This window comes from Clavelina lepadiformis, chromosome 5 (genome assembly GCF_947623445.1).
Source record: "Clavelina lepadiformis chromosome 5, kaClaLepa1.1, whole genome shotgun sequence".
In the NCBI taxonomy this organism is placed as follows: domain Eukaryota; kingdom Metazoa; phylum Chordata; class Ascidiacea; order Aplousobranchia; family Clavelinidae; genus Clavelina; species Clavelina lepadiformis.
In genome coordinates, this window is record NC_135244.1 from 5,955,890 (window position 1) to 5,971,562 (window position 15,673).

The window sequence follows — 15,673 nt, forward strand, 5'->3', positions numbered from 1 at the left end:
TTATTTTTGCTTTTTCCTCTTTTTTTTGCCAGCCACGCTGCGATTGATGCAAATTTTTGTTGGAATGAAACAAGTATCGCTTATCGAATTAACTGAACGTTGCGCTTTACCAGTATTTGGTAATGGTTGTTCACTGGTTATTGGTTTCTTTATCCACGGCAATGTTATTGGGCTTAAACGTGATTCAATGGCATCCACAACTTGGGAAAAGTCTGGTAAGTTCAGATCCCTTCGAAAGCCAAGAGCAAGGGCAGTTTTCAAACCCAAAAGTGGAGCAACAGTGGTGCTTAAATCAGATATGCATGCAGCAGGTACTGATCGAGTAGCAACCAAGTGAATCAGATGCTGGGTGAGAAGAGCAGGTTTCGCAGATCGGCAAACCAACAGCAATGAAATCTGATCTTTTTCAAGAGCTTTAGTAACTTCGCGTATACCAACCAGGATATCACTCCTAAAAACAAAATAAAAAAATTTGAACGATGTTATATTCCTTATATATATAAAAAAAAGTATTTGAAAGCTCACAGACATAAATCTGGGACATCAATTATTCTATTTTTTTTCAAAAGCACAGTGGGGACGAAAAAATCAAGCCAGTTGTTATTAGTTTACGCCAATGAATGGCAAATAGAGACAAAGCCGAGATGGCTTAAAACGTGCTCAAAAATAATTATGATAATAATTGATGTTAACAACTAGCATGGCCTCTAAACCAATATCATAACATATGGAAGCTATTCATAAAATGGGTAACAGTAATTGTGTTCATTGCATTGATAGTTACAGCGTTACACAAACGCTTTGTATAAAATAGTTTGAACTTTATCATTTCAACATGTTCAGTTATGACATGTTACAAATAAGCTGAAATCTTTGGAGTTTTGTAACCACCGGTCATAGGCAAAATTTTAGCAGCTTTCTATGATCAGTTGATTACCCTAGAAACACGTGTTATATAACTTGCAGGGAAGTTATGATACATACCTAAATTTTATTAATATTTGGTAAATTATATACATGTTAATTGCAAGATTCAAGCGAACGAAAAAATAACACTGCCTATAAAATTATCAAATATATCAAAAAGATTATTGCATAATTATATAATGAAGTAAATCAAAATGAGGAAGAAATCTTTCAGTAAAGATCATTCAACAAACACAGTCATGTTGTCAAGAAACAATCAGTTATATATGCTTTTGTTAAAAAAAACAACTGCGCACATCATTATGTTGCAAGCTGCAACCCAATCAAAGAACCACATTAAAGTCATATTTTATTTTGAGCTGATAAATGAATTTAGTAGTCATCTGTGTGAAGAAGTTTAATATTTGCGTTTGTGCAAACCTGAATAATTTCAACCTCAGCACGTCTATTAGTTTCTATCATGAGCTTTGAAACAAATTGATACACAAATTTGAACCAAGGCAGTATAGATGTATACATAAATTATAACTGAAATGTATACATGTGTCATGCATTTTGGATAAAACACCATAAGTTATACCTACCATAAGTTATACCTACAATAAGTTATACCTACCATAAGTTATACCTACCATAAGTTATACCTACCATAAGTTATACAGGTCTACAATAAGTTATACCTACCATAAAAGCTTTAAGTTGGTTTAAAAAAATTATTTGCAGTAGTTATCATGTTAACATGCTACTACAAATAATTTTTGCATATCATGTTAACGTTGAATAAACTCCAATGCTAGTGATGTATGCAATTATTCAGTAGATGTATGGTAAACAATAGGGACATTAACACATGAGAATAGTACACATGATAAGGATGATAAGGTTAAAATGCTCTCTGGGAGAAAATGCCTGCAGCACAAGCTTTTACACTGCACTTAACACAATGCCTAGTAGTTCACTCTGTTTATTGATACAAGTAAGGTCATCCACATCATACATCAGAATTAAAATATAATTTAACTACCGTGCGTAAAGAGAGTGAGTGGTATCAGTGAAACAACAAAGGCAAAATAAGGCAATGCACACAGTATAGTAGATATGCAGCTCACTGCCTAGATTGCTAAAATAAAAAACTTTTTTAGAACTAACTAACCAACATCCAAACTAATGACAAAGTCATAAAAAGTAGATTTCGCTTTAACTAAGTGAAGTGGACTGATACTTAACTTCTACACACAGCACTGTAAATTATCACTTTTTTGTTTACTGCCCTCAAGGCTTGAGAATTCAGTACATCTAGCATTTAGAAACACCAAATGAAAAAATGGATTTAATAGTTCCAATTTTCCACAGAAATTCACTATTGCATTACTGTTTATATTCTACGTACACTATTTATTCACAGAAAACTTTGTATCTTAAAGTTCAAATTTGGTAGTTAATTTTACTTCAGCTCTACAAATTCACAAACTTCTAAGTTTCTGTTTGCTTTATATGGACCAAATAATGTTATTTAGGTATCATAAGAAAACCAGAATAGTTATAAAAATGTTATACACTATTATATTATATAATTAGACACCACTTTCACTGCACCTTAAGTTGGCCGTCACTTCCTGTTTGGGAAAGTCTGCTTTCAATTTTCTTTTTCCAGCTGATTTTAGCTTTTTTATTTCTGGATGAGACTCGAATAATCTGCAATTGATACATAATATGTGAGCACCCAAATCTTAAAATTTTAGGCAAAACTGACAATAATCATAAAAAACGAACCAACAATCCAGAAGAGAGAAAAACGTTATTTGCAGTAGGATTTTAAAGGGACTTTTCACATGCAAGTAACACAAGCTGACTGTTCACATCAGCACAATGCTTAAAAGGGAATAATCACAGCAACATATGTAACTTGTTCATTTTATGACTCATACCTCGTCAGCTCCGAAAGTATAGAAGGAGTGGTGCCCTTCTGTAGTTGAGGCCTGCTCAAACAACAACAAATTTTAGTACAACCTTTCAACAGCTAACAGGCACATCACATGTCTTGCAGAAATGCAAATATATATGGGTTAGGTTTTGCAATATTGTCACTTAATGATATTTCAAGTTGCCAGATGCAAGTATGCCATTAATTGGTAGAAAACAAAGTTGTTTATAACATTCATGTACCAGATTCACAATGTGGATCCAATTACACCATTGATTAAGGTTATAATGTGTAAATTACTTTATAAGTTTATATAAAGATATGTAATTTACATCTACAAAAAGACATGAATTAAATACTCACCACGTCACAATGTATGGCTGCAATAGGCTGTTCTTTAAAACTGGTTTTTCTTCAGTCTTCTTAGTTATAGATGCAACAGAAGTTTTGGACATGTCTTGGACATTTTACAATGAGTTACCCATTTCCTTAAATACCATACAGCAAACTACAAACAAAACTGCTGTCAAAAGTTTGAAGTTGAAAAAGTTACCAATGGTTAATGAATGCCAAAATTTGACAAAGACATTTTGTATACTTCATGCGAAGAAATAGCAAACATTTACTGGGAAAAATAACTAAAATAAAAATTCAAACTGTCCTATAAGCGGCCATTGGATTCTACCAGAATATATAGCGAAAATACTGTTATGAGCGCACACAAAAAAGCTGAAGATAATTGGTTAAACTGGCCCGTTTATTGGCATTATGTGTTATGCAGAAGCTTTTAGACATCTTCAGAGATGTGAAAACAAACCCAGAGATATTTTTGCATGCCACCAAAGAACTTTCAAATTACAACAATAAATTTCAAGCTGAGAACAAAACCAAAGTTAGAATAGGTATACGGAAACTTGTCACTATACATTTATGTACAAATGAAACAAGTAATCTAACAGTACACAGAGTCATATAAACTTTAGTTTCAAAAATGAAATAAAAAGCATTCCGAAATGAAATGTGGCGAGTGATCTAAAATCTAAATGGAAACGTCATGCCTTAGTACAGGAACATTTAGCCCCGTGCTAAAGCATGACTTAAACGCAAATATGATTTCTCCATCCCCACTCAAGCCAATTTACCATGCTCAGCTGCAAGCATTTTACCACAGTCGAATTTTTTGTTCATCTTTTAATTGGTTTTGTATGGTCTTATTACAATTTGATTCTGTCCACTAACAGTAAAAAACAGTAACAAGATTTATTAATACCTTGCTGTAAGGCAGATACAGTGGCACCAACTACCAAACCCAGATCAGATGCCTATTTGCAAATCAGACACTCTACCACAACACTAGTGACCATAAAACAAATGTATATACATGTATGTCCAATTACAATGTCATGATACATATGAAGTATTCGCTAGAGCAATAATCTCATTTTAAACAGAAGGCTCCTTTTATCTTTCTCCTTTTGACTACACTTAGGCCTAGCTTGGCATGAAAAAGTTCTGCGTAACAAGTTCTGCGTAACAAGTTCTGCCTCTGATTAAGTGATTAACAATGATACACATACTAAATTTTACAAACGATTGCCAAATATAAAAGGCGAATAATCTTGATGATATCACAGGCACTAAATGTGCTTTGATATCAATCACTACAGCTCTAACATTCACTTTACTGTCCACTTCCGATAAGGAATATTTGGAAACAAATAAAACTCTGCTAATACGGATTACAAAAAATGTTGCATTCGTGTATTTAATTTTTCATGTTTGTCGCATGTCAATGTTTGTGTTAGGTGCAGACATTGACCAAAAAGTTTTTTAACTTGAATTATTTTTTTTTGACGCAGTTGCATTTTCAAAACAGTTCTTTTTGTGCTTCTCTATCTGGTGTTGCCTTGGATGCATGTTATTTTACGTAAATTAATTTCAGTGTAATGTTGATTTCGATTATCCAAATAGCTCGCTTAACAGCCAGTTTTCGATAAACAAAGTTGCCTGGGTTAACAATTTCTGACTGAATAGAACAATACTCAATAATAATAGAACAACAAACAATACAAAAAGCCTTTTGTATGATTTGAGAAAATTTTTTATTTCTTTTCTCTTAATCATTTGATTAAAGGCAAAAAGAGTGAACAAAAGGCTTATAGCAAGTGTGTGGTGAGGTCAGTGTCACAATAGTCTTTAATGCATATTCGAAAATTTGTATGATACACCTGATGACTTGTATCTTACTGTTTATTTTTCGCCATAGACTGTGGGGAGCAAAAACCATGTTGTTAACCTCGATGTAGACTGCTCAAACAAGAAATACGTTCACAGTCAATCAACGAATCTGGTGCAGAAATTTGGTTTATACCCCCATTTATCGATGTAGGATCGCCACACATTCTATATCATACGTACTGGTATAACACTGCCATGGCATAAATTTTGGCTACATTAAAAAGTGTGGCACCTGCACGCATGAGGTTCATCAACGTTCATGCCAAACTTTTTTATCTTCTCCTCATTTTATAATAAAAAAACAAACAAAGGGTATTTGAATGTCAATTTACAATTAACAAATTGAGACTTTAGTGCATGTCATGACACATAAATTTGCATCTATGCATGCACGATTTTTTGTCAAAAAATGCCCTACTTTCCAGTTGAGCATTTTGGTAAAAAACTTATTGGCACATTTGCCCAAGGAGTTAAAAGCAAACTTTTTAACAAGGGATATAGTGAGGTGAGACCAACATGTGATGGTGAGGTCATGGTCATTGGATACCAGGCTGCGTTTGATAGGCTAGAACTATTTTTGCATAGTATGTTCAGTGCACTTTACCCTCGCAACAATAAAAAATATGCTTATACAGTTATAGGGGTACATATTTCTGTATTTGGTGTGCACACTACCGACTTAACATTTAGGTACAGTCCTAATTAATTCAACTTCACATTGATTTACTTATTTATTAGCTAAGCCAAATACTGATTGGCCAGACTGCAGAATATGTCACTTTTCGACAAGATCTCCAGCGTTCAAAGGCGATCACCTTGTTGAGTCGGTGTGCAGTAAGGAGATGTGGTGTGCTGGTAGACACCAAATAAAATTTTTGGTGCTCATCACGTATCAAACTCTGCAGCCTGGCCGATTGGAAAGTTTTCGAAGTACGCTGGAGATTAAAATTAATTTCGGGTATAATGGCTATGGTTTCATCTTGTTTCGCGGCAAATTACCCACCTCAAAACAGAAAACTTTTTAATCTGGGGCTTGAAAACCAAGGCAAAACTGCCTGTAGACTCATAGGCTACAAACGTAAGTTCAGAACTTGTTATAGTAAGTAAATATAAGACAGAAGCTTAATTGCACCCCTATTAGGCTAAAATTTGCGTCTTTGTACGCATGATTTCTCACAGAAAACTGTCATACTTTCTAATTGAGTTTAAATTGCAAATAGTGACAAACCGGCAGCAGCACAGATCTATGCCGATAATTAAGATCCAATTCAAATTTTACAGCCACAAGCCAAGGACTTTCACCAAAAAACTGTTCAATAGGTTGTTAATCGAAACAAAATGATCTAAATTTAGAGTAAAAACGGCATCAGTTACCGGTAATCATCGCCAGCGGGCCGACAACAATCTAAAGGATTACTCTAACGACAAACAAAACTGGAGAAAAAAGTTCACAACGACAAGTGCTTTTCTCCAGCCATTTTGAGTTTCAGAAAAAAAGGATTTTTTTTTTAAAAAGATCAAAATAGGAGAAATTAAAATTACCTCCGTGAAACAAAATGAAAAATTTTATTTTCGATTTTTGTAAATTTACATTTTGTAAATGTTCACAAATTCTAAAAATTAGCCTAACCTATATCGATGCCGACAATGAATTGAAGATTGTATTGAATTAGTAATAAATCCATAATATTCAGGGCTAATTAGACCTGCAGCGGAGACGATCAGATGGCCACCACCTGCTACTAAAAATTCGTTACTATCTCATACTTCAAAGGTGTTAAGCAGTCAGGTGTTTATGAAGTGATCTTTAGACATAGCTTCGTGTTTGTAGTACCAATTATTGAATAGTAGTTGTAGCGACAAGTGGAACACTACAGTCCACAGACCAGTGGTTCTCAACTGCAGGTCCGCGGACCGGATAAGGTCCGTATTAATTTTTTGGAGGTCCGAAATAAAACTACTTCAAACTTTTATCCCTCGATTATAAACCTTATTTTATAAGAATTTACGGTTAGTATCAAAATTTTAATACCATGTTTTTGAAGCGTGACAAAGCGTCGTGCAACATAATAATATGCTTGAGCTTTCATCGTGACAGTCACTATGCATTCAGTGTGACGTCACTCGTAGCCCAAGTATCATTTGTTACCGTTTACCTAAATGCTACGTTTTGGAGTAATATAATTAATATTGAAAAAGCTTAGGGTCACACTAAAATGGTTAAATACATTATAAAATAAAATCAAGGCATCTTTCAAGTTATTTTGTTTCTGGCAATAGATGCATAAGAAACTCAGGCACAACGTGGTAAAAATCATAATACGGTGGTGATATTATCATTTTAAACCAATGCCTTTGTATTATTATAAAGGCATTGGTTACCGTTAAACAGACCGCGAGTAACGTATAGGCTATGTATCATTCAGAAATGGCAAATTTCTTTGTGACTGAATTGTTTTGATTGTTTGTCAGCTCGGCAGCGTAGCTAGTGGTAGGCAGAGCGATTCCGTGATAGACTCGCAATTATGTGGCTTGCGACCACTGAAATCTACAAACACAAAATCGAGGATAAATGTCAGCTAGAATCTTTCAACGTTTCCTTACAAGTTCAAATTGATTTCCTAGGTTATATACTTATAATACTCTAAGTAGAGCGTTTCCTTGATTTCCTATGTCTTGTGTCCACCATTAGCAGATTTCCATAGTTTGGGGTTGGAGATATTTCCTCGGATCCCAACTTTTCTTATTTCCTTCTCTTTATGTCGATTTCCTAAAATTAGTGTTGCCCTACGGCCTACAGCACTTTTATTTGTAGGATATGTCGAAAATTGGTATCATAGTTGTTGAACTTGTTGAGTTGAAGGCTTGACTTGACAGCAATCAATCAAGAAATGTTTAGGCTGCTATGTATTGATGTACCGGTCCGTGTTAACTATTTATAGTATATCCTTTTCAAGATTGTGGTTGCAAGACTTTTTCAATCACCTATACTTAACAATGGAAATTATGGACCCACTTTGATTCTTTTTTATATTACAAACGTTCTGGGCATTTGATTGTGAAGATTTCGCTCAGGTGAGTTGCATGTGAATTAGGCCTACTTCATGCGAAAAAAAAGCTGAAAATATGTTGGCTATTTCTTATTATACAGTGCTTTGAGTCATATGCACTGAGCTTGTCCAATACAACATCTAGATATGTGGTCAACAAAGAATGTGATGTAAAAGTGTGCGTGTAATCTGCGCCACGTTACATAGGCTAATTTTATTTGGCATGTCATGCAAAGTTATAATAATCAACTAGAACTAAATACAAACTGAATTATTACATTCAAACAAAGAACAAAAACACATGAGGCATAACACCTGAGCAAAAGAAAAGAACATGAGCCACAACACGTTCCAAGAAAAAAACTGAAAAAAAGAAAGCGTCAATATTGAATAGCATTAAGAATAGTTGATTGCTGCAAAACATTGTAAAGAAAACAATTAAAGAACAACACACAAGCAATAGGAGTAACTTAAATTAAAACCTTTGTTGCCAACTTTCATCTATTTACATCATTGAACATGCGTTTGAAACATGCCACTTGCTCCCTTTCAGCGGTTTTACTATCAACAATACCCCTTTTCTTGTCTTAAATGGAAAGGTTTACGTTTTTGCCATTCTATTTCCTTGTTTAGTAAATTCTCTTTATTAGGTTTTCCCACTGAACATGGGTAGAAATAAACTGCATTATGAAACATATTTAACCTATAAAACAAAGGTTTACCTCTTAAAAGACACCATAGACAAAAAGGAAAAAACTTCAGTCACGCAAAGAACCGGAATTTAAGCATGAAGAGCCATCTCAACACGACTCATGTGACCTTTTTTTCTGTACAAACCGCAAAACATGTACCAAATCCAAGTGCACGTTATTGCTTCTGACTCTGCCGAAGATTTGAAAATGCTTTACATGTGACCAAAGACTAAGTCCCACCATTAGTAAATGACTTAAAAAATTGTTCCAATTTATCAGCGTGGATTGTATCACAGCAAAGTTCAGAAAGCCAATGCTCAACATGTTATTGGCCTAAAATCAATAGCCTGACAAAATATTGTTCAGACAAGGACAGACTGAACGCACTGAACGCATCTTATCTTTCATATGAAAAGCGATAATTTTTTGATTTGTTTTGTAGAATGCATTTTTTGGGAAAGACCTGTGTGCGCTCGATTTGGGAAGTTAAATCATACATGTTTTAATCCTAATTTAGCTATGTTCTTTCCTTGGTCTTTTGCAATTTTGATATTTAATTATTTATGTAATTTTATTTTCATTTAGTTTTTGATTGGAAAATTGCATTTTCACAAAATATTGTTAGGTTAGCCAATATTAAGTTCCACTATTATTAAGTTTGTCATTCATTTACAAAACTTGATATGGAGAACAACAACTTACCCCATAAAAAACGAAGACATGATGGAAATTATCCTCAAAAATATCACCAGAGGTACAAGAAGAATTATCGTGAAGAAGACAGAAATTGGCGTCAATCAGGTATTAGGACGTTTGCAATCTCGAAAAATTCCATATTTATTTTTTAAAGTTAAATTTGTAAAGCTACCTTCATCTACTTTAAGAATGTTTGCCTGTGCATCTTGCTAAGTATGTGCCAAATATTCCCACTCATTGTTTGGAAATTACAGCATATTTACATTATACACAATGTAAGCACTTTTTGGGTTCGGTGGCCATGATAACCTTCCATCATTGTAGCACCACTCTATAGTTAACACCTTGCACATTTAAATCTTCTGGGCTTTGAACTTCATTCACACTTCAAACATAGCAGCCAGACAATAAGGTTCTGCTTTGAGACTATCATATCATTTATTTTTTGGCGTTAACCGTGCAGAGTTCAAAATTTTGATGCTAAACATTATTATTTTACCACAATAAATAACTTGCTCGCAAACAATTAATAACATGCAAAATTGCAATAAGACAATTGTGCTATAAGTTAGTAGGTTAGCATGGCGACCAATCCTACAAAATAGTTAAGATCTTAAGTTTAACAAATATATATAAAATATTACCAACAACAATGCAGAGGGCATGCTCACTATAATTAAAGAATGTTGCAATTCCTAACAAGGTGGCCTTGTATGAAACCTGGCTAATTACTTTTCCTATACAAATGTGCACGTATTTATCCTTTACTTTTAGAAAACACTGCAGTGGTGTATTATTGGGAACATCAGATGACTAAAACCAGAGTATACCTATGTCATATTCTGTGGACAAATATATAGATTAAAATGAAGCGTTTGGGTGAAAACTTAAGAACCATGTGTTTATTGAAGTTTAATTAATACTTCCATAGACAATTTTCGAGATGAAAATCGATTTCATAATCGAAAAAATGGCAATCACGGGAGATACAGGGATTCGGAGAGTGCTTGGGACATTCAGGTTTGTATCATTAATTTTAAGAAGAAAGGCATTCCATACCATAATATTAAATACAATCCTTCATGAATAGCCTTAATCTTTTATGCAGATTGACTTAATTGGTTTCAAAGTAAAGGATCCAATGATTCATGTTTGTGAAACTTGTTCATTGCCAATTCGAAGTTATGGCAGAATGGTAAGCAAACATTGATATCCACATTTTTCAATAATCAGTAGTTTTTAATGTAGGCAATGTTGGGTTGAACGTAAGATACTATAGCAAAACTAATCAGTATTCCAGACGTTTATAACAATTTCTTGCTTTTCTCTATAAACCCTTTTAAAACAACTGACAGATCTCTGAATAAACATTTAACTTTTTCTAGATTCCTTGCAAACATGTTTTTTGCTTTTCCTGTGCCAAAAAGACTGACAACAATTGTCCAAGGTATATTTGGTCTAGTTCACATAAGCATGCAAATTTGAGGGTCTTGTTTGGAGACATTACGGTGTCATAATTTATTTCTGATTCAAGCCTTCATTATGGGCATGCATAACTGGCCTAAACCTAATGTATTTATCTGATATGACCGGTAGCGTAGCCAGGAATTTCGAATAGGATTTCTGTCTGCATTATTATCCCTAAAAAGCTCTTCACTGTTCTGAAGGCTAATATCAGTTTTCTTTTTGATAGATCAGAATATGATCTTTTGAGTCACCATATTTTAACGAAAAGTTTAGAAAATGTGACATCATACAAAAAAAATTTTCAAATTGTTGAATAATAACATAGAAATCTTACTTTATGGCTTCATGTAGTGTGAGATCATAATTGCAATTATTGTTATTGAGAATTCAGTTACTTTCAATATACTGTTTATTTATTGCGCTGCAATGACCGTAAGCCATGATTTACTTTTGTAATTGCATATGTTGCATTATTTGGTACTAAAAGACCCGTCATCAGCTAGGTGGCGAATCGTCTTTTACTCATCTCTAAACCAACTAAGATTTTGCTCCATTATTGTATTCCCATAAAAATATCTTGCCAATTATTATAACATCATGTGCTACGCAAGATAATCAAGGCAGACACTGATTAAATTAAGAGGTATAATCCTGCATCTTTTAAGCTCTATATTTCGGCATTGGCAATACACAAGTTGAATATGATATCAGGGTAATACTAATATGTTATTATGAGTAGCTGAGTTATTGTACATGAAAATATCACATAATTGCAACATCTTATTATACACAGTTAACTAGAACGTGCTTCTGCTGTTCTTTTCTACTCATCCCAACACAAATCACACACTCTTTGCTGCTGCTCACAACTCCCCACCCCCTGGCTACACCACTGATAAAGACATATTACATTACAATCATTTTGCATGTTTAATGAAGAACCTTTGCTTTTTCTCAGTGTGCTATGTGATTGGTTTATTCCTAAAACAGATGCAAAGAAAGTGTTCAACGGATAGAACAGTGTCCACTTGGAAGTGTTTGGCTGTGTTCGATTACGCAGAGTTGCAAACGAACTTATCTTTCTCAGAGAGACTTACAAGCCCACATTAACCATCGCCACAATAAGCCACCTGTTAGTTCAGTCCTCCCTCACCCATTGGTGTTACCTCCAGTTAGCATGGTCGGAGTAGGAGCTCCCCCAATTACTGTCCCGCCTCCGCAGCTCATCCAGCCTCCACCAGGGGATCCATTTTTGCTTGTCTCTGCTGCGCGAAATGCAACCACACCAACAGTTCCAGCGGTTCAACCAGGTGTTGTTGACACTACACCACGTCCTAGTAGCAACCTTATCACTATACAGATTCAGGATAACCAGTCAGACTCGTATCCTCCTCCCCCTCCTCCTGGAAGACCAGCAAATCAACCACAGATTTACACAAACGCACCAAAGCAGCCAACCACTATGCAATATTGATATTTCAGTGTTGTGCTAAAATCATAATATGTGTACTTTAAATAAATTTTGTGAAAAAACCATGTGAGTACGACTATTTAGACTTTCTAGCCAACATCAGTGCCTAGCCATGCTATTGATTTTAGCATTACTTCAGTTGGTCTGAAGCTGCTCTTTTAGGCAGATTCTTATTTTTAACTCCCAACTATTATTGCAATATTACAACAAATTGCAACAAAAATTCAGGCACATGAATAGTGATCAAATAAGTGGACTATTTAGGGGAGTTTGTTGTTACGTATGTCGTCTAGTAATGACTACTACTGTACTGTTTAATTCAATTCACAGCAAACCATTGTCGAGAACCCTCTCAGTAGAAAAAAGCTAAAACAAACCATTTTCACCTACAGCAATTTGCCTCGCCTACCATTATAATCAATAACATCTGATCAACTTAAACTTGTTAAGTGATTTCGGCTATATATATTGGTAACATAGACTTATGTAGCAGCAGCTTTGTCGCTACAACAATGTACAAAAATACTGTACTGTATAACTTATTTAAAATTGCTTTAATTACAAGTGATGATTTTCCACCTAAATTTTCTGTTAAATTTATTCAATGTGCGAACCGCATTTACTGAAAAAACTAATGTCATTTTTGTCCAACAAAGTGATTCTTTTGGACACAGATAGACTAAACATCATTATCACAGAATTATTACAACTATGCGTTGCAGTTTTAAAATGTTAATTTTTTGTTATTCCACCAAAAAAGGAACAAACAAGTTTTTAGAATTTCTATTGCCCTTGTAGCATTTAACAAGGGTGAACAATACACAGAAACTCTTCACCAACACTCGAAAATGTTTCAAATTTTCAAGATAAATACACAGAAAACCCATTTGTTGTAGACCGAAAGAAGTAGTCCAAGAAAAAAAGGGAGTGTTTGATTTTTTAGGTGTCATCAACATTTGCACTCAATCTTTTTTGAAAAGTCACTGTTGTGTACAATTGTATTTTCATTTCAACCAACATTCCAACTTAAGGGTAGTTCAGCATTCATTTTTTGTTTTGCAAGCTCCTCGAAAAGTCACTCTTCAGTAACTGTCGATCCTCACTTGATTGTCATCAATACAATATGCACTTTGTATTAAAATATCCTGCGTGGGTCGGTCCTGTTGTGAAGTTTCAACCATTCCGATCATTTTTACAATTCCCATTCCTTTGCTGATTCTTCCAAAGATTGCATGTTTACCTTATATGAAACAGTCCTCATTAAATTAAATTGTGTTTATCTCATAAAAACACTTGAATTACTAACTAGTGAAATTGATTTACCATCCAGCCACTGAGTAGGTGCCAAGGTAATAAAAAATTGGCTTCCGTTTGTGTTTGGACCAGAATTTGCCATGGACAATATGCCTGCTCCTGTGTGCTTCAAATCCCGATGAATTTCATCATCAAACTGGGGACCATATATGGATGCACCGCCTCTGCCTGAAATAAATTTTGTATATAACATCAGTGTTTAAAACCTAAGTAGTGCTTCTTTTTTTCACCTGTATATTTATTTAATTACCGGTTGCAGTGGGATCACCACCCTGTATCATGAAATTTTCTATGATTCTATGAAATTTTGTTTTGTTATAATATCCTCTTCGACAAAGTTCTGTGAAATTTGCACAAGTTCTAGGTGCGTGGTTCCAGTATAGCTCAATTTCAAATGTTCCCATGCTGTGAAATAATAAAGCATAAAAAATTCATTAAACTATTTTTTAAGTTTATACAAACATATATTAGACATAAAAGTGCTTTGTAGGCTGCTCCGGTATAAATTAAACAAATCAACGCTTCGTAAGCATTTGGACTTACAAGTCTATTTACAGAACACATTGCAAGTTTTACGAGTCTTGTTTGCTTTTGCACTCCCTTATCAGGATCCAGTATTAAAGAATTTTTACGTTATCATGTCCATTTTATTATCTCATATCATTCTGTAATTCTTTCTTATTGAGGCCTTCAAGTCGAAGTGTAAAAGTATAAGAGACCCAGTTTTACTACGAAGCATACCAGCAACTACATGTTAATAAAATTCAGTAAAATGTTAGCGCAAGACAACTGTGCGTTTAGACAAGTGTATACAATATTTTTCACTTACGATGTTTGCATTATCACGTTGGACGGCCGCCATGTAGAAGGTGGAATTCCTGACATTGTTTTACTTGCACTTATTCAAACCTGCAAACCTAGGGTATTTCAGGGTATTATACTTCAGAGAAATCCCTTTGCCCTGCTTCATTCAAAAAGGTTAAGGCAACTCATTTCTGAATGATAAATCAGTATCAACATTTGGCTCACGCTTTGTCACCGTAACGTGTCAAAATGATTGTAGCCTACACAAAGTTTTTTATAAATATAAACTATACATATATATAATACTGTACTGTATATATTTAGACAGTGACTATTTCACCGAAAGTAAGTCACCTAGCCCATAGTTAAAGATAAGCGGTTAGGTCGGGTTTAATTGGAAGTAGACTTAGACTGGAAGGTAGTTTTAGGCATTTTTTCTGGTAAAATAGTAGCAGCCATATTTTTATCTTTAAGCGATCCGTTACAATTAAAAACATTGTTTTGTCCTAAATGAGTAAATTGAAATTGGAAATCTAACTGAAAAGTGAAACAGCTTCAAAAATGCCTTCTCATATAACAGTTCCTCTGAATATTCTTGGTTCCCTTAATTGCCATAAAATTGTTTTCCTATCCAGCAAACAATGTTAGTGTAATTCCTGATTAATTCGAACCCATAAAGTTTCATAAACACACACATGTTGACTCTCTCTTGCTCTCTCAGTTCCAGTGGTATATATGTCATTGGTTCCATGGATTTTTTCTATGGGTTCCTCTGGATTTCCTTCATTCTTTTTCCGTAATGACAATAAATTTAAGGAGCCCATGAAATCCAGGGAGCTCAAGTAAACTGAATAACCGAAAATAAACGAAAGGATACAAAAAATTCACATAAAAATTTTTATTAGCATTAATTTAGGGGAGTTCCCCAATGAGGTACTGGATTAGATATCAAGTTAATTTTTAGTTCTGCTGATGATAGGTTACTGCGTTAGGCAATATAGTACAGTAGACCCTTTCCGAGTTACTGCTTGGGTGGCAAGATTGTTTCGATCGCCTATAATTAACAATGGAAATTGTCTACTCACTTTGA

General features: G+C 34.3%; 3 protein-coding genes across 3 annotated transcripts; 1 reads left to right on the forward strand and 2 right to left on the reverse strand.

Annotated features, from left to right (window-relative positions):
- Positions 1–3,393, reverse strand: LOC143459311 (ribonuclease P protein subunit p38-like). The gene is made up of 4 exons (XM_076956404.1): positions 3,215–3,393; positions 2,856–2,906; positions 2,524–2,622; positions 1–451 (listed from the first exon to the last, which is right to left on the reverse strand). The coding sequence occupies exons 1-4, from the start codon at positions 3,304–3,306 to the stop codon at positions 1–3; spliced, it is 693 nt and encodes a 230-aa protein (XP_076812519.1). The 5' UTR covers positions 3,307–3,393.
- A 4,747-nt stretch (positions 3,394–8,140) lies between these two features.
- Positions 8,141–12,546, forward strand: LOC143458900 (uncharacterized; the record flags this gene model as incomplete). The annotated part of the gene is made up of 6 exons (XM_076955805.1): positions 8,141–8,164; positions 9,521–9,632; positions 10,459–10,547; positions 10,636–10,722; positions 10,913–10,974; positions 11,985–12,546. Coding segments are annotated over 6 exons (858 nt in total), but the record flags the coding sequence as incomplete, so codon positions are not given.
- Positions 12,547–13,045: 499 nt separating this feature from the next.
- LOC143459588 (peptidyl-prolyl cis-trans isomerase-like 1) lies at positions 13,046–15,367 on the reverse strand. The gene is made up of 4 exons (XM_076956803.1): positions 14,609–15,367; positions 14,030–14,184; positions 13,789–13,947; positions 13,046–13,705 (listed from the first exon to the last, which is right to left on the reverse strand). Exons 1-4 carry the CDS (start codon positions 14,662–14,664, stop codon positions 13,548–13,550), a joined length of 528 nt encoding a protein of 175 aa, XP_076812918.1. The 5' UTR covers positions 14,665–15,367; the 3' UTR covers positions 13,046–13,547.
- Between the last annotated feature and the right edge of the window lie 306 nt (positions 15,368–15,673).

Coding starts and splice junctions, on each gene's coding strand:
- LOC143459311 (XM_076956404.1), bottom strand. CDS start 3,306: ATGTCCAAAACTTCTGTTGCATCTATAACTAAGAAGACTGAAGAAAAA. Junction 2,623..2,855: donor ATACTTTCGGAGCTGACGAG/GTATGAGTCATA, acceptor TATCAATTGCAG/ATTATTCGAGTCTCATCCAG. Junction 452..2,523: donor GAAGTGACGGCCAACTTAAG/GTGCAGTGAAAG, acceptor TTTTGTTTTTAG/GAGTGATATCCTGGTTGGTA.
- LOC143459588 (XM_076956803.1), bottom strand. CDS start 14,664: ATGTCAGGAATTCCACCTTCTACATGGCGGCCGTCCAACGTGATAATG. Junction 13,948..14,029: donor TGGTGATCCCACTGCAACCG/GTAATTAAATAA, acceptor AATTTATTTCAG/GCAGAGGCGGTGCATCCATA. Junction 13,706..13,788: donor ACCTACTCAGTGGCTGGATG/GTAAATCAATTT, acceptor GTTTCATATAAG/GTAAACATGCAATCTTTGGA.